Raw genomic sequence first — 25511 nt, forward strand, 5'->3', positions numbered from 1 at the left:
CCAAAAGTTATGACGGGACCTAGAAGTTTTTGATGGCCAATGGCCGCGGCTGTGTTGAAAGCGAGCGGTGAAAAATGCTCCACGGATACGGCATAATAAACGCTGCTGTTTTCACCACGTGCTATATAACGTAATGTGCACCTTGGATGTACATGCTGAACGCACACAGAGCCATTTAGAGAGAGAGTTGCGACAACGGAAGAGTTTTTTTTTTTCTCAACACACGTATTTCAACAACCTGTGACGGAGTATGTGCATGCGTGTGGTTGATGCGCGTGCGTTTGTGTGAGAGAGAACCCACAGAGAAGATGGAGAGTCCCACACGGTAACCACGAGGACAGGTAGCGAGTCACACACACACTTGGGATTTATCTCTTGATGGTCAACATTTTTTTCTTTTCTTCCAGAATTTTCTGTTCCTGGAATACAAGGTTGGACAACAGACCAATACCATAAAGTGTAGCTCTACAGTCCCCACTCAGCAAAACAGCGGGCCATCAGTGATTCCATTGTTAAAGACCTGATAATTGGATGTAGTCCCCAATCTCACTTGTGGGCATTTTATTGAGATCGTGGATAACCAGTATTTACAATTGTCAAGAAGAACAATTTCTGAGAAATGAATACCAGAGCTGGTTAAAAAAAGTGAAAAGAAACAGTTTTGGAGAAGTTGGAAAAAGAGTCAGCTGTATCCTTAACAACTGATATCTCGTCGGATAGCAAGCTTTGGTCCTTCATGGGTGTAACTGTCCACTTGTCAACAAGTCAAAGCACTTTTATGCCCTTATGCATCATATTTGCTGGACTGTAAACGTTTTGCAGGCTGACATAGTGGAGAAAGAATTGTTTCTGCCTTTGAGGAGATCACGGTGGAATATGGTATTTGTCATAAATAAGTGACATTATCATAGACAATGCTGTATACATGAAATGTGCTTTTAAAGTTAACATGCCACAACAGCAGTTTGATGACAGTGAAAGTGAGGGGAAAACCTTGATAACGAGCACTTGTGGGAGGACACAATTCCTGTTTCTAGTCAGAAATAGTTGCTGTACCTGACAAATAACAATCCTGTTTTGTTAAGAAATTTGTTAAGAGTTGAGATTTTTACATGTTCTGCTTTGATAGAGTTGCGGACACCTTTTTGGTCTGTCAAATATATTTTAAAAGAAACTAAAACTAAAGAGAGAATTTTTGTTAATTGTTCAACCATCTCATGGTTTTTGAAATACATTTTTAAGGTCTCATCTTGTCTCGGTCTTGAGCACAACACTAATATCAACTAAAACGTGCTGTATAGGGCCTCTCCAGGGCTGGACTTGGACACCTCGACCTTTGGCATTATCACTTTATATTGCACAATTTTATCTTTAAGGTTGTGCTTTGCACCCTGTTTTTGACCTGAGAACCCAATTTTGTTGCATACCATTGTGAAATGAAAAAGGTCTATTCTATTCATATTTTGCTGTCAAATTTGTCATCAAAGTAGCATTTTCATTGGTAATGACCATTATTTAAATGATGGATGGACATTATCTTCCTCTTTCATCAGGACTATTTGGTGCTGTTGCCTAAGGATTACTACGAGGCACCTCTGTTACAGGAAAAGGTTACCCAGCCCTGCACGTATTTACCCACTGCAAACAAGAATACAAAGTAATTATTTACTTGAGATTGTGTGTTATAACATACTTCTTGATTGGGATGGTTGTTCAATATGTCTCCCTGCTTGTCTCCCAGCTGTCTCCTGTATAAACACCTACCTTTGGAGGGCTTCAGCTCCACACTGGGCTCAGAGGGTACATTCTACACCAGGAGACGGCACAGGAGGAGGCATGCTGATGTGCGGCGTCCCACCCCCGATCACCCCGACATGGCTGTGCTCAATGAGAGACAGGTCAGCAAAAATCACCCTTTTAGGGTGTGAACTGCATAATATTACACTGATAGTGGGTAACTTCACTTTTACAGTAGAAGCTACCAACAACAGATCATTCCTCTTTGGAGAACACTCTTCTCTAACTGTCATTTTTGGATTTTTTTGCTTAATCATTTAAATTTGGCTAAATTTAGGTTTCTTCATTACACAGGCACTGAACAAGATTTTTTTTTCTTCTTTTTTTAAAGAAACTATATTTGAAAAGAGAGATTCACTGTCCACTCAGAACATTTTGGATTAAAATATGTTCAAAGATGATAATGGATTTTTGACCAAATGGCACCCAAAAAAATGTACATACTGCAGCTTTAATGCGGGTCGATATGAAAAATACATGCTGAGCAGTGTTTTGTTTGACACCAGGTAAAATTAGTAAAGGCAGGTTTATAATGAGTTAAATTTCTTTTGGAAGAAAAAAAATCTGAGACTGAGTTTGACAAAATGTTATAAAGAGCATATATACTGTAGCTCTTTTTAGGCAATATTTCAATCGTCAAAACATGACATTTTTCAGTCTCTATGCATATTAGTAATAATTTTAATCTTATACTTTATTTTGTCTGCGTTTTCACTCGTTTTCACCCAATGGATTCCTATTCAAACACTAGGTCTAGTAATTGATTTGCTTCTCCTCTCTGTAGCACTCTGTACAGCTCCAACTCAGTCTGCGCGTCCCTCGTCCTGGACTTTATGCTCTTATCTTTGAGTATGCAAGTGAGATGGACACTGTTCAAAATATTAACATACTCAACATATTTGACACAGTCAATGAGGAGTCCGGCGGCCAAATCATTCTCAGGGCAAACATCTACAGATGTGCATACAGGTGAGTCATGTTACTAGATCTCTACTGTGGACAAGTGTCTTCAATAACTGTTAATGATACCGGTAAAAAAAATTACAAATGTTTGAAAACAGAATAAGGATTCTTGTGTTTTTGTGCGTGCAGTAATTTGTGCCGGAGTGTTGCAGTCAACAGCGAGAATCAAGTGGCAATGCTGGATTTTAGTCATGGAGCAAAAATTATTCTGCAGACTACCACTGCGTCCTTCCTTCTAGTAAGACGAATTATTACACAAACCGAGTGCAGTACACATGAGTGAAAATAGTGGTTATAAAAGGTATGTTTTTGCTATCAGCACTAGGAAATATGCAATAACAATGGCCAATCTCTGCTTTTTATCTTGCAATAAGTTGGCCATGTTTGTGCATATGCTACACGCACGGTCCACTTGTTCATTAACTGATAAATACCACAGCAAAATTTAAAGCAACCTCATTTGCATTGTCTGAAATGTGTAAGTAAACTAAAAAAAATCTAGTATGGTTTTATAGCATATTTCATGAGTTTAACAATTCAAAAACTAAGGAAATTTCATGAGACTAAAATTTTGACCTTGAAAAGGCTTCATATCCTGAAGAAAATTCAAAAGAGAGTGCTCAATGCTAAAATGAATGCCACATTGCAAATGCTGACAATACTAATACTGAATGCTGCCAGTCAAAAGATGAAGAACCGCTCTGTATTTAAGAGCCACAACTTAAAAACAGGTAATAAAACTCCAAGGTAATAAAAAGATGACAATATCAGAACAGAGAACAGAAGTTGTACAATGTTCTTATCATTTTAATAGTTCAAATTTGTTGATGTAAAGCGGAACAGATACATTTCAAATTTCATGAAATAGTTTGATTGAGCACAATTTTTAACAAAAAGTGAGATAATTCAAAAAATTTTAATTTCCCAAGAACACCAAAGAATAGCAGAAATGTGAGTAGGACACCAAAGAACAGGCAGTAACCAGTTAGCTATTGTTTACATTAAACTACCTGCAGATTTGGAGACCGAAGATGGCGGCCGGCTTCTTGAACTGCGTAAATAGGCTTGTTCACTGATGTACTATTAAGTGGTATATTAAGCAGTAAATGGCCTTTCAAAAGGCGCTAAAACAAATACTGCAGAATTGTGTGTTTTTTTTTAAAGGCAGTTCTAAAGTTGTATTCATACAATCAAAAATGACTGAATGACCATCCATTACAGCAACATCATTTCACTTGGTAAAACACACAACTATGCTAACGCTAGCAAACATAGTGGCGAGGTAGTGCACTCCACCGCCCTATAGAGGATTACTTAAAAGTACTATTATTACTCAAATTTCATCATAATGTACCTAAGCATCACAACCTATGTATTGGCATAACATGACATGAAGTTCTTTTTTTGCTCCACTCAACAGGTTTAGTTCATATACATCGTATACAGAACAATAATTAATGCCATACACCACAGCCAATAGAAAATAGATATGATGAGAAGACAAAAACATATCCTTTAATAAGAAGAGTTGTTAAATACAACAGTTTCCTAAGAAAGCAACAGAATGTGACCACAGACAGAAAATAGTGTTTCCACAGTTCCCAGGACTTAAAATTATTATTTTATTTCTTATTCATTCATTTATTTTTTAACTTCATGTAGACTTCATGTAGTAAAGGAAACTTATCAGTTGAAACACAGACATTTCCCTGCAACCTAACGAAGTACGGCAGCCTGCCTACCTGCCCGTTCTGATTGGCCGAGTTGTCTGAAGGGCACCTTCATCAGCCAATAGAGTGCAGCCTATGTTAGGCTGGGACATTTGTGTGATTGCTAAATTATTGTAATGCGGCCAATAAAACAGTGCGCTTTATAGCCCGGAAATTAAAGGGGACATATCATGCTAAATCCACTTTTTTAGCCCTTAAATGCATTTTGTTGTATATTTAGAGTGCTTAGAAGTACAGAAAAAATCAAATTAGTCTCTTCAGGTGCTCCATAGATATCTTTATATTCTGTTTTGGTCATATTTTTCAATTCATATTTTTCTGTTTCGATTTTTCTATTCTCTATTACGTTTTTTGAACTATTACATCACAGTATTTGCAGCAGAACTGCCAAATTTGGACATCGACTCCAGGCCCAACACTTCGCGCAATCCGCCATTTTTATTTCTCACTGCGATTTTGTAGTCCAAGCTCCAGGATGCAGAAGTTACGAGAGGAGAAATCAAAATGTTCGGTTGTTGGATGTAGTAACCCACACCCTTCATTACACCGTCTCCCAGCATCAGAACCTTTCCGAAGTACCTGGTTGAGTTTTATTTTTCACAGAAATGTACCCACATCTGTGGGTAAGGTCATTTTTGTGTGTGCGAAGCACTTCAAGGATGACTGCTTCAGCAACCTCCGCCAGTATAAAGGAGGATTTGTCGAAAGACTTTGTCTGATTGAGGGTTCAATTCCTTCTATCTTTGGAGACGACGAACAGAGCACTTCGGTAAGCTGTAAATAACGCTAAAAAGTGTGATGATAAGACGTCCCTGTCATTGTTTTGTTAGCATTAGCAGTTGCTTAGCAGTTGCATCGTCTTCAGACTTCATATGTTAGCGCTGTGTGCTCCTTGATGATATGGCCTACGTGATTTAATTTAAGTCTAAAGTTTTCATTAGTCATTTCATTTTGCCATTTTTGTCTCCGAAAAGACTGTATTAAAATGCATTTCGTGACGTTAGCTTGGCGCTAGCGTTAGCTCGGTGCTTGTGTTAGCTCACTTGTTAGGGTTCTGCAGGTTCATCATCTTCATTTTCATCTCGCTCCGCTGGGTCCGACTCTGGCTCGAACATGTAAGGCTGGATGGACAAGTCTTCTGTTGTTGACATTTTGTAAATAACCTCTGAATGAAAAGTTTATGCGCCGCTACAACCATATCTCTTCTATCAAACTACAAAAATGGCCGAGCAGGGTGGAGTTGAACCGAGTGTCACCTCTGTAAACTGAAGAGGGGGCGGGGTTTGAAGTGTCTCATTTACATTTAAAGAGACCGCACCAAAACGAGTTGCTCTCAGAAGCACATCAGAAAAGGGTAGAAGAGGGGCCCGTGGAGCTATAATAATGAGGAATTCAGACCCAAGCATTGCAGTTCCGCTTTATATAGACCACAACTGTATGATTTATATGTAAAAAGAAAGGATTTAAAACCATGATATGTCTCCTTTAAGGTACTTCACCGTCATTTGCATCAGCAGAGACTTATTTCATGTATGCGCCAGATTCTGCTTCTGAGAGCTATTTGCCCGAATCCTGGGTCGGGCTTACATTCTATTTTTTTAACATCCACTCTGGTTTGACTCGGCTCTGAAGCTGCGAGGAGAATAAACGGTCAGATGACGTGTTTCAATAAGCGCGAGATGACCCACAAATGTTTGCGAAGGAGGTGAATGAAGGTTGTCCTCTGGTACATGAATGAATTATGTTATAAATGCATAAATGACACGTTCTTGACTCATTGTGTTGCTGTGTAGGTCACATGTAGAGCTCTCTGAGCTGTGTGTTACAGCAGTAACCCAGTATGAAGCATGTAGTATTGCATGCTGTAAGTTTACAGTTGAGTTATTAAAGAACCTTGCCTACATGTGTACACTGGGCATGGATGTGAATAGTGTTAGGCAGCAATAGGTTCCTGATTAAAGAGAGATCGGCTTTATTTGGGTTCTGGCCGTATTCTGTCAGTTACGTCGGGTCTAACTGTTAAAGTTAGTCTCTGCAGGTGTTACAGGTCTCAGGCTGAAGACCCATAAACAAATGAGAATCCTGTGTAAACGGGAGAAAAGATGAGGAAGACGACAGTACTTCTGTTCAGTGCAGCTTCACTCAGCTTACTCTTTTATTCATCAATATTCAAAATTAATAAATTTTTACTGACTGTCTTCTCTCTGTATAACAGCATTTTCAGTCACACAATAGACATGTACACAAATCACCATTACCATATCTCTAAGTGCGAACAGTGTAATAGATGAACTTTCTTTCAGCCATTAAACTGAGTTATTTTACCTTTAGTTCAAATATATCTCACGTAAACTATTCAAAATAAACATATGTGTTCTTAAATCACATTTTAAAGATAAACTAGCACATTGCTAGTGGTACACAAAACTGCATGAGCTAAAGACTAACAACTAAAAGCTCTTTTTTTATATACTTATATCATTCAACATGTTTAACCATGCCTATAACCTAATAATATTAACATTTAAATATTCACTAGAAACACAATATTTATTACTGAGTGAAATGTACTGGAGCAAAAACTTTAACCAGACTCTCATTTTGTAGTCACCACAAACACATTACGATCGGCAGCGCCATCTTGGCTTGCATGTAACACAGATTAAAAGTACCTGCTTCTTAACAACAACATTCTTTAACTCCCTTTTGATTATATTTTAGCTTTTCTTTTAGTGGTAAACCACATTCTTACACATGTTGACCTGTTTTCAAGCTTCACAAACCTGTGTAAACAGGAGAAAAGATGAGGAAGACGACAGTACTTCTGTTCAGTGCAGCTTCGCTCAGCATACTGAGGAAGCCACGCGTCCACTAGCAATTAGAGTCCATGAAAGACGCTCAGTGCCACACTGCCTCCTACTGGTAAAACTGAGATATGCAGTTTGTTTTAAATTGAAGCTTTGTGTCCTTTAACACAGTCATTAACCAACCCGAAATGGGTCATATTACAGAGAGTTAAATAACTTAAAATAAAACATTAGCCAAATACAAACATAAAATGTGACAACACGTTTTGTGTGCGTCACACGCTCCGTGACATAAAGAATGGCTCCAGACATTTCAACCTTTTGCATCTCTTACAACTTAGGAACTATTCAGGAACATAATTATCCAAAGGTAAGTGAAGGGTGTGTTTTTGTTTGAATTTCAATCAATACATTATTAATGGTGCAGTGCATTGCATGGCTGGTGTGTGAGAAAGAATCTGGTTTGGTGTTCAGTGCAGTGACTTTGTCGGGGGGCAGAAGGTCATAGGATACGTATTAATTTCCCGGAATGGCATTGATGCTGGTCCATAGGTCCCAAGTGTGTTACAAATTGCATGTGACTGGTAGGAGGGTTGGCTTAACGACTCATACGTGAATATCTGGGTGGGTTTCCTTGTTCGAGAGGACGTCCATAGTTGTGGCTGGCCGGTCTTACCACTGTAAGGCTGTTCAATGATTGTCCGAGGGGCCATTGCTCTACCCTCTTGCTCTGTCATATGCTCCTGCTCATGCCCTACGGGTAGTGAACCCTCAGGTAAGTGTTTGTTTACTGTCTGTGTCCTGTTTTCATTTCTTTCACTTTCTTCATCAGGCAAGCTTACTCTTCTTTCACCTACATACACACCTCCGAACCTCCGATTTCTGTTTCAGGTATGCGTGGTCGTGTTTGTTCAGATCCCTCATTGTTTGGTACTAAAGTTGAGTTTTCCAGAGGCTCACAGAAGGACTTTGCTTGTGTTCCCCCAAATGCTCTACTTACTGGTATTCTCAACCAGTAATGTGGTTCTTCATCATCCTCATCACTGCTTGTGTTCCAATTTCTCCTTGACCACATGAACCATGTCTTTCCAGTATGACCTTAGTTTACCGGGGCCCCCTCAATTGCTCAGGTTGCGCACCAAGACACGATCACCAGGTTCAAGGACAACACACTTTAAGCAGCGATCATAGTATTTCTTCCCATAAGAACTTGACTGCTGGCTGTTTTCAGAGGTGGGTTTGTAAGCTTCTTTCATCCTTGAGGCCCACTTCTCTGCATAGCCTCTTGGAGAAGCGTCTCCTCCACCATTATCCAATCCAACTATCATGTCCACAGGCAGGGGTGGGTGACGCCCATACATCAGGTAAAAGGGCGAAAACCCAGTCGCTTCATGCCGGGTACAGTTATAGGCATGAAGAACTTGTGGTAGATGTTCTCTCCATTTCTCCTTTTCTTTCTCTTCCAAGGTCCTAAGCATTTGAAGCAAGGTGCGGTTAAACCTCTCTGCAGGGTTTCCCTGAGGGTGGTATGGGGTGGTTCTAGAGTGACCCACTCCACTCTGATGTTGCAGGGTTTTGAAGAGATCATTCTCAAATTCCCTTCCCTTGTCATGATGTAGTTTCCATGGGTAGCCAAATCGAGGAATAAAATCATCAAAGAGTTTCTCTGCAGTGGTTTTCCTGGACTTGTTTTTGGTGGCATAGGCTTGGGCAAACCTTGTAAAATGGTCTACAACAACCAGTATAAACTCAAAGCCAGCTTTGCTGGGTTCCAAGTGGAGGTAGTCTATTGACACGAGTTCTAAGGGTGAGCTGGTGGTAATGCGCCCCATGGTTGCTCTGATGTGTGACGCAGGTTTCTTCTGCTTTATGCAGCGACATTTTCTCGTCACATAGATCTCAACATCTTGTTTCATGTATGGCCAATAAAATCTGTCTCGAGGCAGACCCAGAACTCTTTCAGTGCCCATGTGAGCCATATCTTCATGGAGGTGTTTTAAAACCAGCGGTCGATATTGGTCGGTAAGACAAATTGACTCCTGTGAGTAGTTTCCCTGTATAGCAGTCCATCTTTGAGCTGAAGCTTCTCCCATTCATGTAAAAGCTTCTTAGCAAGGCCATAAACTCCTCTTCTCATGTCACTGGTCAGTGTTTTGTTAGCTTCCTTGAGTTTGATGACTTGACCAATGGCAGGGTCAGCTTGCTGTGCTTTCAAAAGTTTGTCCCTGCTTATGGTAGGGAGCAGCTCTGGCGACTCTGAGCTGGTCAAGCTATCTTGTGACAAGTTGAGGACAGCAACATAAGCAACATCTCTTCTCTTAGCGGCTCGGCTGCCATCCCATGTCGACAAAATAGTGTCTTTGGGGAGCTCTTCTGTACATAAGTCGACATAGCTGTCAATGTCTAATGGCAACCTGGACAGCGTGTCTGCATCCACATTCACTCTTCCTGGTCAGTACTTCACTTCAAACCAAAAGTCGACCAGCTCACCAACCCATCGGTGGCCCACTGCATTGAGCTTGGCAGTGCTTATCACATAGGTTAATGGGTTGTTATCTGTATACACAATAAAGTGGGGCGCATAGAAAAGATAGTCTCTAAACTTTTCACTGATGGCCCACTTCAATGCCAGAAATTCAAGCTTGCCTTAGTGAAGGTTGTAGTTTTGTTCAGCAGGTGTAAGTGTCCTGGACCCGTAGGCAATGACTCTGACCTTCCCTCCCTGGCGTTGGTACAGCACTGCCCCCAGACCTTGCTCAGATGCATCTGTGTGAAGCACAAAAGGGAGGTTGAAGTCAGGGTAGGCCAGCACTGGCGGGTTGGACAAGATATGGATGAGCTGGTCTAATGCCTCTTAATGTTTCCCAGTCCACTGCACTTTGGTCCTGGATGACAGCTGGGCTCCTTTTCCATTCTTTTGTGTGGGCTGAGGTGTTTCATTTGTAATACTTCTTGCCTGCAACAGCTCATACATAGGCTTTGCAATTCTTGAGAAGTTTTGAACGTATGTGCGGTAGTAGCTGAGGAATCACAGCAGCTTACGAACTTCTCCCACAGTGCTGACGGTCTTGTCCCTCAAAGCCTGGATGGCCTCTAGATCCTTCGGGTCAATCCTTACTCCATCAGCGGAGACCAGCCTTCCCACGTAACGAACCTCCTTCTTGAACAGCTCGCATTGTTGGGTCTGAGCTTCACCCCGCTCTCAGGACATGTCTCAGTGTCTCTATGTGATCTTCAAAAGACTTTGAGTAGCAGAGAACATCATCTAGATAGGGTATGCAGTGTTCATCTGGCAAAGAGTTAAGCATGTCCTCCATACTCCTCTGGAATGCAGCTGGGGCATGAGAAAGTCCAAAGGGAGTGATGAATGCTGTAAGGTGCCGTGACCCTTCTGCAATGAAGCCTTGGTGAAAAGCCTTTCCCTGATCCAAAATTGAGAACCAGCTGTAGCCACCTAGTGTGTCAATGAGATCCCGAATACAAGGCAGAGGATGTCTGTCTGGGATTGTCTTCTGGTTCAGGAGCCTGTAATCTATACAAAGCCTCAAGCTACCATAACAGGTTGTCCCCTTGCAGTGACCGGGTTGCATTTCCCGACGGACTGGATCTTTTTAGGCACCCGACAGCTCGGTGTCCTTCTTCACCACAAGCAAAGCAGTGATTGCAGTTAGTCTGGTTATTGGCGATACAGTTTGGACAGCCACGTGGTCTCTCTCTTCTTATTGTTCTGTTCTGTCTATCGGGACACTGGCAACTACATTGTGGTTGAGGCTCAGTTGTTTGTTTTCTTGCTGTTGCAGCCACATTTGACAGTAAGGAGCTTACTGCTTGAGTCAAGGCTTGTACTTGGGCACTTAGTTGATGGATTAGTTCATCTTTAGCATTTGTGTTTATGCTACTCTTTTCTTTGCTCACATCGCTTGTAACTTTACTACTCTGAACGTAAGCTATTTTTGGGCGAACATTTCGACCCAGGCGTCGTTTTCTCTCACTCTCCTCACTTGTTGTCTTGGTCACTTGCTTGAGCAGCGTCTCATCAGTAACTTTATCAATCAATCAATCAATCAATCTTTATTTGTATAGCGCCAAATCATAACCAATGGTATCTCAAGGCACTTTACAGTAGAGCAGTCTTAAGGACGGACTCTTCATTTTATGGATACACACATATGCATATATACGTATATACACATACATATGTATCCCACACCCAACATGAATTCATCATGGCGGCAAGGAAAACCTTCTGTTAAGCAGCAGGAACCTTGTGTGGATCCCATTCCTATGATGAACAGCCATCCACGTTATGCTGTGTTGGGTGTGTGCAGAGAAAAGGGTGGAGACAGAGCCGCTGAGTCTCTGTAACTCCACACTGAGGATCCCACGGACCTGCAAGACAAAAGCCAGAAGGAGTACAGGAGCAAACACACAAGGGAAGAAGCAGACATAGAGGGAGTGTTTGAAAGAGGAATGGGACCCTCTCCGGTCCCTCTCTAACCTAAATGACCTCTCTCTTAACGCCCTCTCCAACCTCTCTCCAACCGAGCATGCCAGACCCCCCCCCCCCCCGGCAGTCTATGCCTATTGCATCTTAATTATGAGCTATGAGCTGGTTCCTAACTAAAAGCTTTATCAAAGAGGAATGTTTTGAGCCTAACCTTAAAGGTAGAGAGGGTGTCTGCCCCCCGAACCGTGGTTGGTAGATGGTTCCAGAGAAGTGGGGCCTGATAACTGAAAGCTCTTCCTCCTATACTACTTTTAGAGATGAATGGAACAACGAGTAGTCCAGCATTTTGAGAGCGTAGTGTTCTGGGGGGGTTGTATGGCACTACAAGCTCCTTGAGATAGACTGGTGCCTGTCCATTTAGGGCTTTATAAGTGAGAAGAAGAATCTTGAATTCTATTCTATATTTTATGGGAAGCCAATGCAGAGAGGCTAATACAGGAGTAATGTGATCTCTTCTCCTAGTTTTAGTCAGTACACGTGCTGCAGCATTTTGAACCAGCTGAAGTGTCTTAAGCGACTTGCTCGGGCAGCCTGCTAAAAGAGAATTACAATAATCCAGTCTAGAGGTAACAAAAGCATGGACTAGTTTTTCGGCGTCGCCCTGAGACAGGATAGATCTGATTTTAGCAATGTTACGGAGATGAAAGAAGGCAGTTCTTGAAGTTTGTTTTATGTGAGAGTTGAAGGATAAGTCCTGATCAAATAGAACCCCAAGGTTTCTAACAGTTGTGCTTTGTGCCAGAGTAATGCCATCTAGGGCAGTTAGGCTAGCATAGGTTTCTCTAAGGTGTCGCGGGCCCAGTACAATGACCTCAGTCTTGTCTGAGTTGAGAAGAAGAAAATTTTGGTCCATCCAGGCCCTAATGTCCTTTAGACAGGCCTCAAGTTTAGATAGCTGATTTGTCTCACCTGGCTTCATTGATACATACAGTTGGGTATCATCAGCATAGCAGTGGAAGTTAACAGAGTATTTTCTCATAACATTACCAAGGGGGATCATATAGATACAGAAGAGGATTGGACCTAGCACAGAGCCCTGAGGAACCCCGTAGCTTACTTTAGTGTACACAGAAGACTTATTATTCACGTGTACAAACTGGTACCTATCAGATAGGTAGGACTTAAACCAGTTTAGGGCAGTCCCTGTGATTCCAAGTAATTTCTCTAATCTCTCTAGTAGAATATAGTGATCTATAGTGTCAAAAGCTGCACTAAGATCTAATAAAACCAGCACTGACAGTCGTCCTTCATCTGAAGCCCAGAGTAGATCATTAGTTACTTTAACTAAAGCAGTCTCTGTGCTGTGTTGAGCTCTAAAGCCTGACTGGAAGTCCTCGAACAGGCTGTTGTTTTGAAGAAATTCACAGAGCTGAGCTGCCACAACTTTCTCAAGAATCTTTGAAATAAAAGGAAGATTAGATATAGGCCTGTAGTTTGCTAAAGTGCTGGAATCAAGAGTAGGTTTTTTGAGAAGGGGTTTGATTACAGCTACTTTAAAGGACTGTGGCACGTAGCCTATTGATAGGGATATATTTATTGTCTCCAACAAAGATGGGCAGACTAGGGGAATAACTTCTTTAAACAGCTTAGTTGGGATCGGATCTGAAAGGCAGGTCGATGGTTTGGAGGATGAAATAATAGAGTTAAGTTCCTGAAGTCCTATATGTGTGAAACAGTTTAGGTTAGGCCTATTTACATTTAATGGTACAGCAGGCCCAGGTGAAGGCAGGGAGTGGCTAATTTTATCTCTAATCTTGTGAATTTTATCGTTAAAAAATGTCATAAAGTCCTCACAGCTGAGGGCTAGAGGAATCATGGGCTCAATAGAGCTCTGACTTTGTGTTAGCCTGGCTACAGTGCTGAAAAGGTACCTCGGATTATTTTTATTTTCTTCAATTAGTGAGGAGTAGTATGTAGATCGACTATGTCGTAAGGCTGTCATGTATTTACTATGGCTTTCTTGCCAAAGTATTCGTGACTCCTCTGTTTTATTGGAGCGCCACATTCTCTCTAATTTACGGGTTGTTTGTTTGAGTGTGTGAGTGTCAGAGCTAAACCACGGAGCTTTCCTCTGACGTTTAATAGTTTTTTCCCTCAATGGGGCAATTGAGTCCAAGGTGGATTTTAGTAGACTAGCAGAGCTATCGACAAGCAGATCCAGTTGAGAGGGGTTATAATTAATATCATAGTTATTTATTGGATGGTGCACTGAGTTTAAGGCAGCAGGAATGGCCTCTTTAAATTTAGCCACAGCACTATTGGACAGATTTCTACTTGTAACTATTTTATTGCACAGTGCGAGATCCTCTAGGATAATGTTAAAAGATATTAAAAAGTGATCTGATAGCAGAGGATTTTCAGGGTAGACTTTTAGTTCATTAATATCAAGGCCATATGTTAGAACAAGATCAAGAGTATGATTTAAACGATGAGTAGCTTCATTAATAGTTTGAAAAAAGCCAACTGAGTCTATTAGGGTCATAAAGGCTGAGCTCAGGCTATCACTATCTTTGTCAACATGGATATTAAAATCTCCTACTATCAGTATTTTATCAGAACTGAGGACTAAGTTTAATATAAACTCAGAGAATTCTGATAGAAATTCAGAATAAGGGCCTGGAGGACGGTAAATTATCGCAAATAAGACTGGCTGGCAGGTTTTTGATTTGATATGAGATAAATTTAGAACCAGGCTTTCAAAGGAAGTGTAATTGGCCTTTGGTTTAGGATAGATTAGGAGAGAGGAATGATAAATAGCTGCTACACCACCTCCACGGCCTATGTCTCGTGGCATATGAGTATTTAAATGACTGGGAGGAGTGGCTTCATTTAAACTAACATATTCATCTTGATACAGCCATGTTTCAGTTAAACAGAATAAATCAAAGTTATTTTCTGAGATAAGGTCATTTACTAGTAGAGATTTGGATCTCAGTGATCTAATATTTAATAGAGCACATCTAATGGTTTTATGTTTTGGTGTTTCTAGATTTGAGATTTTAATTTTTTTCAGATTTTTATAATTGATAGCTCTTTTATTTGATTTTATGTTAAAATCATTGTGAAATATGGGTCGGGGGACTGACACCGTCTCCATAAAATAATATTCATCACCATCACAACAGTTGTCATGGCGATGAACACAGCTATCCTGATAGCAATGGGAGGGAAACTGTCCTAAGGCAAGCGCAGAGGGGCGTGGAGGACTCCACCTCTGTAACATGGTCTCATTCATGAGATGTCATAAATGTGCCAGGATCTGAGAGAAGGTGCTTCAATTCATATATCATCATTCTGATATCATTATGCTTCTCACTCAGGCCCTGGTAGATTGTGCGAAGAAAAACATTTTGTGCTGTTCGTGTCTCATACTTTTTTTTTTTTCTCTTGTCTGCACATGCTGTCAAAGGTCAACACTACAAGAAGTGCAATCATTATGAGACAGCAATGCATATTTTGTTATTGCAATAAAATAAATTGATTTATTTTATTGCTTAATTGTGACCATCACCAGCCCTCCCTAAGGAAGGGTAAGAAATATTTTATTATAGGGAGGATATAAAAAGGGAGAGCAGTGTTACACCTAAGTGGAAAGGGAGGGGGAGGGGGAGGGGAAAGGGAGCAGGGAGGAGAGACTCAAGGTAGGAAATAAAAAGAGTGGGGAAGAATTGATTGTTTTACAGTGAGGGTGAGATGTGAAGTTGTAGAATATATTGTGCTTATTATGTTGTGTAATCAAGCCAGTATAGTGACAAGTGTGAAGCTTAGCTATAATGGTGGTGGCTGTGGACAGGGGGAATGAGTGAGTGGTAGTACCTAAAGCAGGTATTTGGGATTCACTTGTCTAAAGTTTAGCCCAGTATGAGTTTTATCCCACATCCCAAGGCGTGCCAGTGCATCGTATACCAGTATATGTGCAAAAAACCGCTACCGCAAAGCCAGGAACTGCCCCGGGCCCGCAGATGCAGCCAGGCCAGCAGAAAGAGTGGGGGCCAGGGAGCCCCAGGCCAACCCCCCCATGGCCGAGCAACCCCCCAGATGCCCCCAAGATCCCAGGCTGAGAGGCAGCCACCGCCCCCCACACACACATCCGAGGAAGCCCCAGGCAGCTGAGCACCCAGCGCATCCCGCCACCGACCCCAACCCCCAATCACAAGGCCCTCCGCTAGCATCCCACCCCCCCCCTCCCACCCACACCCAAGCACCCAACCCCCGAGGGGAGGGCCCAGAGAGCCCCCCCGCCCGAGACCCCAGCAGCGGAGCCAAGGCCCACGCCCAGCAGACGGCCAGAGCCGCGCCAAACGGGCAGCCAGCGGGCACTCGCCGGCGGGCCCAGAGCCAGACCCCAGGCCAGAAGGACCCGGAACGGTTGTTGTTTCCCTGTTTAAACGAAGACAGAGAAAACATTTTTTTTCAAAAACTTTCACTCATAAAGTTTGTTTTAAAGCACCGACACGCTGTTGCCTTGTAAATGCACCACCAAAACGCAACAAAACTTTTGCGTTTTCACAAGAAAATGTTTTTGTGTAAACGGTGCCTTATGCATTTTATAATGCAAACTATTTTGGGAATCATACTTACGTTTCATAGAGAAACCAAAAAAAAGAATAAATTGGAGGGTGCTCCTTTTTTGCGGTGCCCGAAACAGAAGTGAACTAATTCAAATAAAGGTGTCGGTACTCAAAAATTGCCTTTTAGGTTATTTAGGGATAATGAGGCTAAGCAGATGTGTTTCAACTCAGACTGAATCAAAACATGTCTGTTTTTCTCAGTCAGTGCTTCATAAAACAGCTAGTGGAGCTGAATGATGCACTCACCTCAGGGTGCGCACGCCTGCTCACCTCCCCAACATGGGATGAGGTAAAATATAATGTTTCTGTTTGTGTCCCATCTACTATTAGTCTGTTCTATTATGGTAAATGGTAAATGGTAAATGGACTTGATTTTATATAGCGCTTTATCACCACACTGAAGCAGTCTCAAAGCGCTTTACATATCAGCTCATTCACCCAATCACTCTCACATTCACACACCAGTGGGACAGGACTGCCATGCAAGGCGCTAGTCGACCACTGGGAGCAACTTGGGGTTCAGTGTCTTGCCCAAGGACACTTCGACACATAGTCAGGTACTGGGATCGAACCCCCAATCTCTCGATCAGAAGACGACCCACTACCACCTGAGCCACGGTCGCCAAACCCCAAAACCCAGTTTTTTTTCTTGAATACATAATATAATGTATTTTGGGTATTAAGTTGATTGATCCTAGTCCAACTTTTAACATTTTGGTAAAAGTATTTTTAATCTTGCATATTTTGTTGTAAAATGTCAGAGTGACTGCCCTCTAAGGGTTGAATGCTTGCTATTACAATTGAATTTTGCTATTGGTTGAGACAGATTATATGGCATCCTTTGGACTATTGTGTTTCACTAACTGTCACTGTTGGCCTCGTCCCTCCTACAAAAGCTGGGAAGAGGGACTAGTTTTTCTCTTATAGCAGCCCTCAGTGAGCATTGATTGACAGCTCCATGTGAAGCTCCATGTTTGTGAATGTACTTCTATAAAGAGCAGATTCTGGTCTAATCAGAGGGTTCATCAAGCTATGTGTGTATGTACAGACACATTGTGTGTGTATTCCCGTCTGTCTATGTGTGTGCGTGAACATGCGTGTACTTTTTGTCACTGTGTGTGCGGCTTCCTGGTTTATGTTGTGTGTGCGTGAGGTGGTTTTCCGGGGCTCATGGCTGGAGAGCAGGGGCTGTTTGCCCGTGAGTACTATAGTGACTGGGGGTTGTGTGTGGGTGGGTGTACTTCACGTTGGGATTGTGTGTTCCTATTATTGTAGTAGTTGAACACAGCTCAGCTGTCTCTGCGCAGGGCTGTGGGCTGCCTGACTGAGTGTGTTTTAGCTGCTTCAGGAGTAACTCCCATAAACAAGACATTTTTTGAATTTCCCCCCTAGTGGCAGGTCAGCAGAAAGCAGGGGTTTAGTTACTCTTTAAGGAGGGATCATGCAAATGTTTCTATAAGCATGGAATTTTACTCAGGCCCAAGTCCTAACATCTGGCTGTTCCTGGTCTGTGATTTATGAGCATCATACAGTATAAAGCACACTTGCTATGCTCACCATTTCTCTCTCATGGGCCTGTATCTCCTCAGACAGAACTCATACGGCATTTACTGCGCTGTTGTTGAGGGACCACCTGAGACTTTAGAGATATGGAGTCAAAGATTAAGCACTCACAAATCCTTCTTCCTGTTCTGGTCTACCATCATGGACCTTGAGCCCCTAATGTGCTGATTCATCCTTTCTCTCAGAAGGAAACTTCCTACTGTATCTGCTGGTCTGTGATGAGCTGTGCTCCTGGTTCCATGTGATGGACCACACAAACTATGCTCACTGGCTACCTGTGCGGGATATGGTCCTGTTGTCTAAGAAGCACCCACAGTTGTATGCAGAATTTCTCAAATTTGTTATCTAGAAGACCTCACAAGTTCCCCCTCAGACAGCATTGCATATGCTATCCCACAGGGTGCATGCATGACGCTGTTTCAATTAATCACTCATTAAAATTATTCCCTGAACCACTTCTTCATCTCTCCCTCTCCAGTTGAGCTGACACCCACAATAATAAAAGTAGTATTCTGATAGTGAGAATGCATGATCTTCTCAATATTAACAAATTAGGAAAACATTCGTGGACTACAAACTAATTAGAGTAAATTATTACCATTTTATGCTCACCATCAGACATTTTACACCGCTGATCACCTCTGAATATGATCTTATTTAGAATTACTTTGACCGTTTGCAACCACAAATATATTGTTTCCTACTGGCTGGTGTTTGCTGGAGTACATTTGCAAGGACAAAAGAAAATGCTTCTCGAGTTTTTTATCATCTTAGTAGAGTGTCTATATTTTTACTTTGCAGTGTGAAATGATACTGTATCTGTTTGCAGTATAAAGTGTATCCAGTCCCTGCAGAGGAGTTCTCTATTGAATATGTCGAGCCCAAGGTGCTGTGTGTCTCAACTCATGGTCACTTCACTGAAGACAGGTACGTTTTAAATGTTAGAAGCTTACTTTTTGGACACTTGGAAACTCTTTCAACACCTGTCTTAATATGGGGAATTTGTACTGGTTAAGGAAATGGCCATGTATCTGGAGGGTCACTGGTTTGAATCCACTGGGGGCCCTTATTATGGGAAGTTGAGCAAGTCCTTTAATGCTAAATGCTCCCCTGGCACTGTACTTTAGCTGTCCACTGCTTCTCAAGGTTGGGTTAAAAGCAGAGAACATATTTTGTATCTGTACTTTAGGGTATTCCAAAAATATATATATTTTTTCAATTCTGCAAAAAACTGAAACTTGCATAAATATATTACTTAGAAAGTAGGGCTGGGCTGATACCCTTTTGTCCTGATTTGATTGAATCCCTATTCTTGGGTGCCAATTCGATTTAAATTGCGATTCTGATTTTACAAGTATTGTGATTCTACAGTGACGATTATCACAATGTTTTACTTTTCCAAACACATAGGTTGAATCCTAAACTTCTAGAAATATGTCACAGTTCCAAAAAACAATGCACTTCACATCACATTCAGTCATTCACTGATTTATCATTATTTATTCAGTGATTTATTATTATTTAGACTGAAGTAAATAGCAACTAAAAAAACCATCCATCAGTAAACATGTACAAAATATCAGATACACTGAAACTTTTAATGTTCATCAAACTAGTGCTCACAATGTAATGCAGTTTGAGGATCAGCCACATTTTTCTGTCTGAACTAGTTAAAATATCACTTATTAATGACAAATTAATTTGTGGAAAGCCTGATTTTATTAACTTCTTACATTCAGAAATGATCAGCGTGCATTCGTCGTCATCATCTGTCAACAATGTTTCACTTGTTTACTCTGTATTAGATCAAACTGTGGCTTTATATTATACATAGTGTTGAAATGGTTGACCAGTGTGGACAGAACTCTGACGTCTGTCAGTTTCATTGTAACGAGCTGCAGCAGCCACCATCCTTCCAAGAAAAGGATAAAATATGATTAAAGTGTAATACATTTTGTCCCGTCTAAAACTGGTAAATTGGAATGTATTAGAAATGCTGATGGTTAATCTATTTGGCATGCTTGTGTAGCTTGGAGGTGCTGTGCGTGTAGCGGGGCTATGATGGACAGGGTTGGATCCGCCTCTGTGGCTTTGTTGACATCTACTGGAGGAATTCTTAAGAAATTTTGTGTCACATCCAGAGTTTTAAAGAAATTCAGGGGTACCGACCACAATTTTGTTGTTGAGGCCTACACATAAAGATTTTGCTGGTCAACTGATTTTGTTGATGCAACTCTCATCTGCATGAACATTGAGGCACATTCAGTTTCATCTTGAAATGTTGAGTCTGCAAAGATTTCCTCCTGGAGTCGGGTATCAATATTCCAAGGTCAGGCATTGTCCTCTCCTGTTGAGGCAAAAGTCAGAGGTTTCTGAGTTAAAACAGCTCTACTGGGGGTGAGGAGTTAGTGAGAGCTGCAGGGAGGAAGCATCACATTCCTGATGTAGAGTTGCTCTTGAAAGAGGAGAGGCTCGTCCCTCTCCTCCGCTCTTTCTCTGTCTCTGTTCTTTATGACTTGTAAATGTTCTGCAAAATTTTTTTTTCTTCATTAATTCTGATTGTGGATTAAGCATTACCACCAATAGGCATCTCTTCATTAGTTTGCTCACACCTGCAATAGGCAGGTGACGGGTGCTAATTTCCATTGCTGGTACATACACAAAATGTGTTCTCTTGTCCCATCCCTGAGGAGTAGTTGGCATCCACTGGGGTTAGGCCACAGCCTTAAGCCTGATATGTGGTTCTGCATCAGGACCTAAGCCGTCAATGTGACGCAGAGGTTTGCCAACTCTAGTTCTGCATCAAGGGAACGCATCGCTATGCGATTGGCTGCCGTGCTGCTAGGGGGTGTGGCTGTGTGTTGTTACAAATGAGCATTAAAAGCCCTTGTTCATCTTCTGGTCACAGAAAACAATGTTTTATGTTTTTGAAGCATCTTAAAAATTATTTTTTTTCTAGATGTATTACTGTACCTAACCATGTGTGTTTTGTTGGACACAAACATTAAAACAACGGTTTCAAATTGTGCACTTTATTTTTCAATATAAACATATGCAACACGTGAACAAAGTATAAAAGTGTATCGAAGGCACTGTCAACCACTTCAGTTGACAGCCGCGCTGGGGGCGAGGGGGCCACGACCCCGCCGTAGAGCGGAGAGGGAGCAGCGAGGACCCTGGTCCACGGCACCAGGAAGCAGCGAGTTGGAAGAGGGGCAGCGCTGTAAAACTCGCTTTAAACATAATGTCATGTCTGCTCCTCTGGCAGCTTCCACAGCATGTTGGTCATTGTTTACTGTTAATGAAACACACACACATTATAGGTACAGGGACAAGGCAGTCGTAGTGATAACAACAGTAAACACACTCCTTTTGTCTGTGATTGACTCCTTTGGCGGTTTTTCACGTGCTGCAGCCATGAAAGGAAATAATAAAACTCTCTCACTTTCTGTTCATCTCAGTTCTCTCTTTGACGCAATCCACTATAAAAACAACTCTTGTATCAAAAAGTTGAAGCACGGCGGTGTTGACTGGAAAAGGCAGTGATCGGGGTTGAGGTTTGGAGCTGACCAATCACAGCACTTATGCTCCACTTCGCCTTGACGAGCAGTCAGAGTTTTTGGGAGGCTGTGTTACAGCGGGGTGGTCTACGTCGACAGAGCGCTCCGTGCGTCTACGGCTTTGAGTTTACGCGGAACCATATATCAGGCTTTAAAGTCACTGAGTGATGGCCCACAGTGGATTCAAACCAGTGACCTTCCAACCTGATCTCATAGGAGAACATGACATTGTCACGAACATTAAAGTATCTATCTTTTGTGCGTGGCATCACGTTTGCAACAGGTTTGTCGTGCTGCAAGACACATTTTTTTCTTGTGATAAAACACATTGATTCTCTAACCATAACCAATAATGTTTACCATGTCTCCCTGCCCTGAACCTAACTACCGGTTTCTTATTATCTGGAGCAGAACTTCAGACAATGTCACATCTCCTCTAGTAAGCTGGTCCCTCCGGTTACAAGACCGCTTCCTTAACCATTAGGCCACCACTGCCATATTAGGCCACCATCGTCACTTCAGAAGTGTAACTGGAGGTTTCCTTTATCAGCAACTTGTTTTTGCTTTGATTCTGTTTAATCTAGTCGGTACTGTGTCAAAAATCAGTTCTACAAGCCCTCCTCAGCCTGGACTGTGTATGCGTCCCGTGATGGGCAGCTCATTTCTTCACCAGCTGCTGCTCATCAACAGCCAGACAACACAGACTGGAGAGAGAAACGACAGTCTGGATCCTTCCCTGTTTTTAAACCTCCAATTGGTGGGACGCTCCTTAAGTATCCTCAGGTATCATTAGGATAAAGGTTTTGTATGGGCTGAGATTTGTGCCACTAGAAACTGAATTTGAATAGTTGGTATTGAATTTCAAGTTACTAATTAAGTTTCAAAACATCAAGTTCAATTTCAAGTTGTTACTTTCAAATTCAATACAAACTATTCAAATTCAGTTTCTAGTGGCAAAAATCTCAGCCCATTGTTTTCATTTAATTATTTTGAATTCTCTCTGCTGCCATGAATTTGTTTTTAGCTGTTAGCGCTGTCACTCAATGACATTAAGGTCCTGGTTTGAATCTGGTGAAACTCTTATCAAGATAATTTTTTTTAAGTTATGTCAGAAATTTTGCTGTTAATTTAAAACAAATAAACCTACATTTTAACCATTTCACTCCCAAAGCAACTCCCAGGTCATTACAATCTACAGTCTACCCCTGTTCACCCACATGTATCAAATGACAGCTGTAGACAGAAGCAAATCCAGTCTTGTGAATCTTTCTCCTTTATTTCATTCTAAAATGCAGTGCTCAATCACTGTTATTTAACATTTTAACATAGTAGGTCTAGAAAGGTCAATTAATGATCAAACTATCCTCTGCTTTTCCCTCATTGGTTTGCTTCAGACAGAGATTAGTTTCTTCCCAGATGTGCCGCTTCCAGGCAGGTATGTTCTGGTGCTCCATTACTCTCAGCCTGAACATGTGTCCTTCCCTGTCGAGGTGCGAGTAGTTGCTGGGCAGGAGTGGCAAGGTGAGTGTGTGTGTGTGTGACAAAGTGCTTATCATTCATATTATAATTCTACAAAACTTTAATCTGTATTTTTATCAAATGATTTGCCATGCTGGTGCACAGTGGTTTAGTGGTTAGCTAATCCACCTCACAGCAAGAAGGTCCAGGGTTCAAGCTCTGGGGTGAACACTGGTACTTTCTGTATGGAGTTTGCATGTTCTCCATGTGCTTGCATTTAAAAGTGTATTTTTAAATTTGTGTCATCTGTAAATTTAAAATGTTAGTTTCAACAACATGTTTTTATATGTAATTTGTTTTAGTTCTGCATGGATCATATCAAAACATATTTTGTGCCATGAAGGGAATTTATTACACACTGAATATATGTTTTTTAAGCATCCCTAAAAAATATGGTTTGGCTTTCAATCAACGAGTTGACACCTGTGGTCAAGATTATTCCAGGCAGAGAACAAACAATTCTTCATTACGGAAAATTAGTTTGTCTGTATTCTTCTCATAATCTCACCATCTAACCTATGTCTCTGCTCTCCTGCAGGTCTGATAAATGCATCCTTCTGCCCAGCAGTCTCCGGCTGTAGACAAGCTGTTATCGCTGATGGGCAAATTGCCCTTGAATTGGAGATTGCCACCTGGCAGCGTCCCACCATTTCTGTGTCTGTGCCTTCGAGGAAGACTCTTGTTCTAGTAAGTGGTTTCTTATATGTTAATATCGGCATATATGTGAAGGTTGTTTGGAGTTATTCAATTATTCAGGATGTTGTATGTTGAGCTTCTTTGCTCAATCTTATGCTACAGCAAAGGCAACATCAGCAATGAAGGGAATGTTTCTGACCTCACTGTCAGAGCAAGGCATGTAAAAAAAGAATCTCTAAAGCCCATAATCAATGTTACGTAGTTTTAATGTATGAAATAAATTGTTACACAGAATCTGATCATTCAGCTCGTCAAATATATTTTAGTTTCTGGGCTCCCTACATGAGTTCAACAATAAAAATGATTATGTATGACAAGTATTGTTCTTGTTCACGCACAGTTTTCCTCATTGCATTCGGTTTGTGTATTTTGTGTAGGATTATATAATGTTGGTCCCTGACAATAGTTACACTCCAGAGATGCTGAAGGAGAAACCGCTAGAGAAATCATCACACTTCACACAGCAATGTAGCGGGGAAGAGTTATATATCAAGTAAGTATCCAATTCTAGCACAGGTTTTCAGCTGTTTCACTAGCTTTGATAATAGAAATGTTTGAAAAATGTATTTTCATAATAGATGGTTGTCATTATAGCATAAGCACTAATTGATTTGTATCTTCATATTTAGAAATGTAATCACCATAACGAGATGATTTGTGGCTTCTTAGTCCTAGCTCCTCCTCCCAGTTCTGCAGAGACTCACTCCGATCCCTTGTGGCAGAATATAATGACGGTGCTCTGTCGTGTGATTGTGACAAGTCTGGGTCAACGGGGACTGTGTGCAATCCCTCAGGGGGCCAGTGTCCCTGCAGGGAGCATGTCATTGGGCGTCAGTGCACCAAATGTGCGACAGGATACTTTGGATTCCCCTACTGCAGGCGTAAGTGAATCTAGCAAGGTTTTTCTAGAGGGAATCGTGACAGTTATGTGACTTTTGCTTCTGCGTCAGAATCTTAGCTCTAATCTCTGCTCTCATGTTTGCAGCCTGTGAATGTGGCCAAAGGCTGTGTGATGAGCTGACCGGACGCTGCATCTGCCCACCACAAACAGTGGAACCAGCATGTGACATGTGTCAGAATCAGACTTTCAGTTACCACCCTCTAATTGGTTGTGAGAGTTGTAGATGCTCTCCAAACGGCATTGTCACAAATGCAGGGCCACAGTGTGATCTTAACACAGGCCAGTGCAGGTAAGCTGAAAGCTAAATAGAAGGTTACTCTCACACTGTCTGTTAAATTGTGGTGGTTTGGCAGCAAAGGGGGGAGTCTGAGAATATCAGCAACATGTAATCAGTGAAATGCTGATGGTTCATTAGTAGTTTATGTAAACAGGGGTCAATGGTGGTTTAGCTCTAACCAAAAATACATTTTCATTGTTTCCACTATTTTGTTAAAGAAAATTGGAATGAGAACTTTGATGTTTTGTGGTAGTTGCAAGCCTCGAATCGGCGGAAGACGGTGTGATCGCTGTGCTTTAGGTCATTACCGTTTCCCTGACTGTTTACCATGTGACTGTGATCAAGGCGGAGTCATAGCTAATGTGTGTGACCCAGACACAGGCAGGTGCCTCTGCAAGGTGAGTCCAGACCAATCCTTTTATCATTTATTTTTAATTATTAAGGCCAGGAAGTATTTCTGTTTTCTGTTTTGATTGGTGAATCCTGTTGTATGGATCTCTGATTGTATCAGTACTAATTCACTGCTGAGTGTAGCATTGAGTCTCTGACTGCAAATCCTTCTCTTTTTTCTGCTATTCTGTACTGGATGTGGGCCTTTAGTTGAATGTTGCTGGTGTCAAG

At 41.6% G+C, this 25511-nt stretch overlaps 2 protein-coding genes across 3 annotated transcripts in view; both read left to right on the forward strand.

The window, feature by feature from the left end:
* The window catches only part of LOC114478811 (laminin subunit alpha-3-like), a 93317-nt gene extending 91389 nt beyond the window's left edge, over positions 1-1928 (forward strand). The window contains exons 21-22 of the mRNA XM_028472093.1: positions 1554-1657; positions 1742-1928. Coding sequence (XP_028327894.1) covers positions 1554-1657; positions 1742-1928 — 291 coding nt within the window. The remainder of the gene's footprint in view (positions 1-1553; positions 1658-1741) is intronic.
* Positions 1929-2602: 674 nt separating this feature from the next.
* Positions 2603-25511, forward strand: part of LOC114479849 (laminin subunit alpha-3) — a 68681-nt gene continuing 45772 nt past the window's right edge. Inside the window, exons 1-10 of one of the 2 annotated variants that reach the window (XM_028473755.1) lie at positions 2603-2766; positions 2890-2998; positions 18768-18865; positions 22083-22281; positions 22893-23019; positions 23555-23703; positions 24090-24205; positions 24382-24593; positions 24698-24902; positions 25144-25288. In XM_028473755.1, coding sequence (XP_028329556.1) covers positions 2660-2766; positions 2890-2998; positions 18768-18865; positions 22083-22281; positions 22893-23019; positions 23555-23703; positions 24090-24205; positions 24382-24593; positions 24698-24902; positions 25144-25288 — 1467 coding nt within the window. In that variant the 5' untranslated portion in view covers positions 2603-2659. Of the gene's footprint in view, positions 2767-2889; positions 2999-18767; positions 18866-22082; positions 22282-22892; positions 23020-23554; positions 23704-24089; positions 24206-24381; positions 24594-24697; positions 24903-25143; positions 25289-25511 lie in introns of those variants that run through there. The other variant, XM_028473756.1, reaches the window with a different exon arrangement.

The sequence above is a fragment of the Gouania willdenowi genome, chromosome 17, assembly GCF_900634775.1.
Source record: "Gouania willdenowi chromosome 17, fGouWil2.1, whole genome shotgun sequence".
Classification (NCBI taxonomy): Eukaryota; Metazoa; Chordata; class Actinopteri; order Blenniiformes; family Gobiesocidae; genus Gouania; species Gouania willdenowi.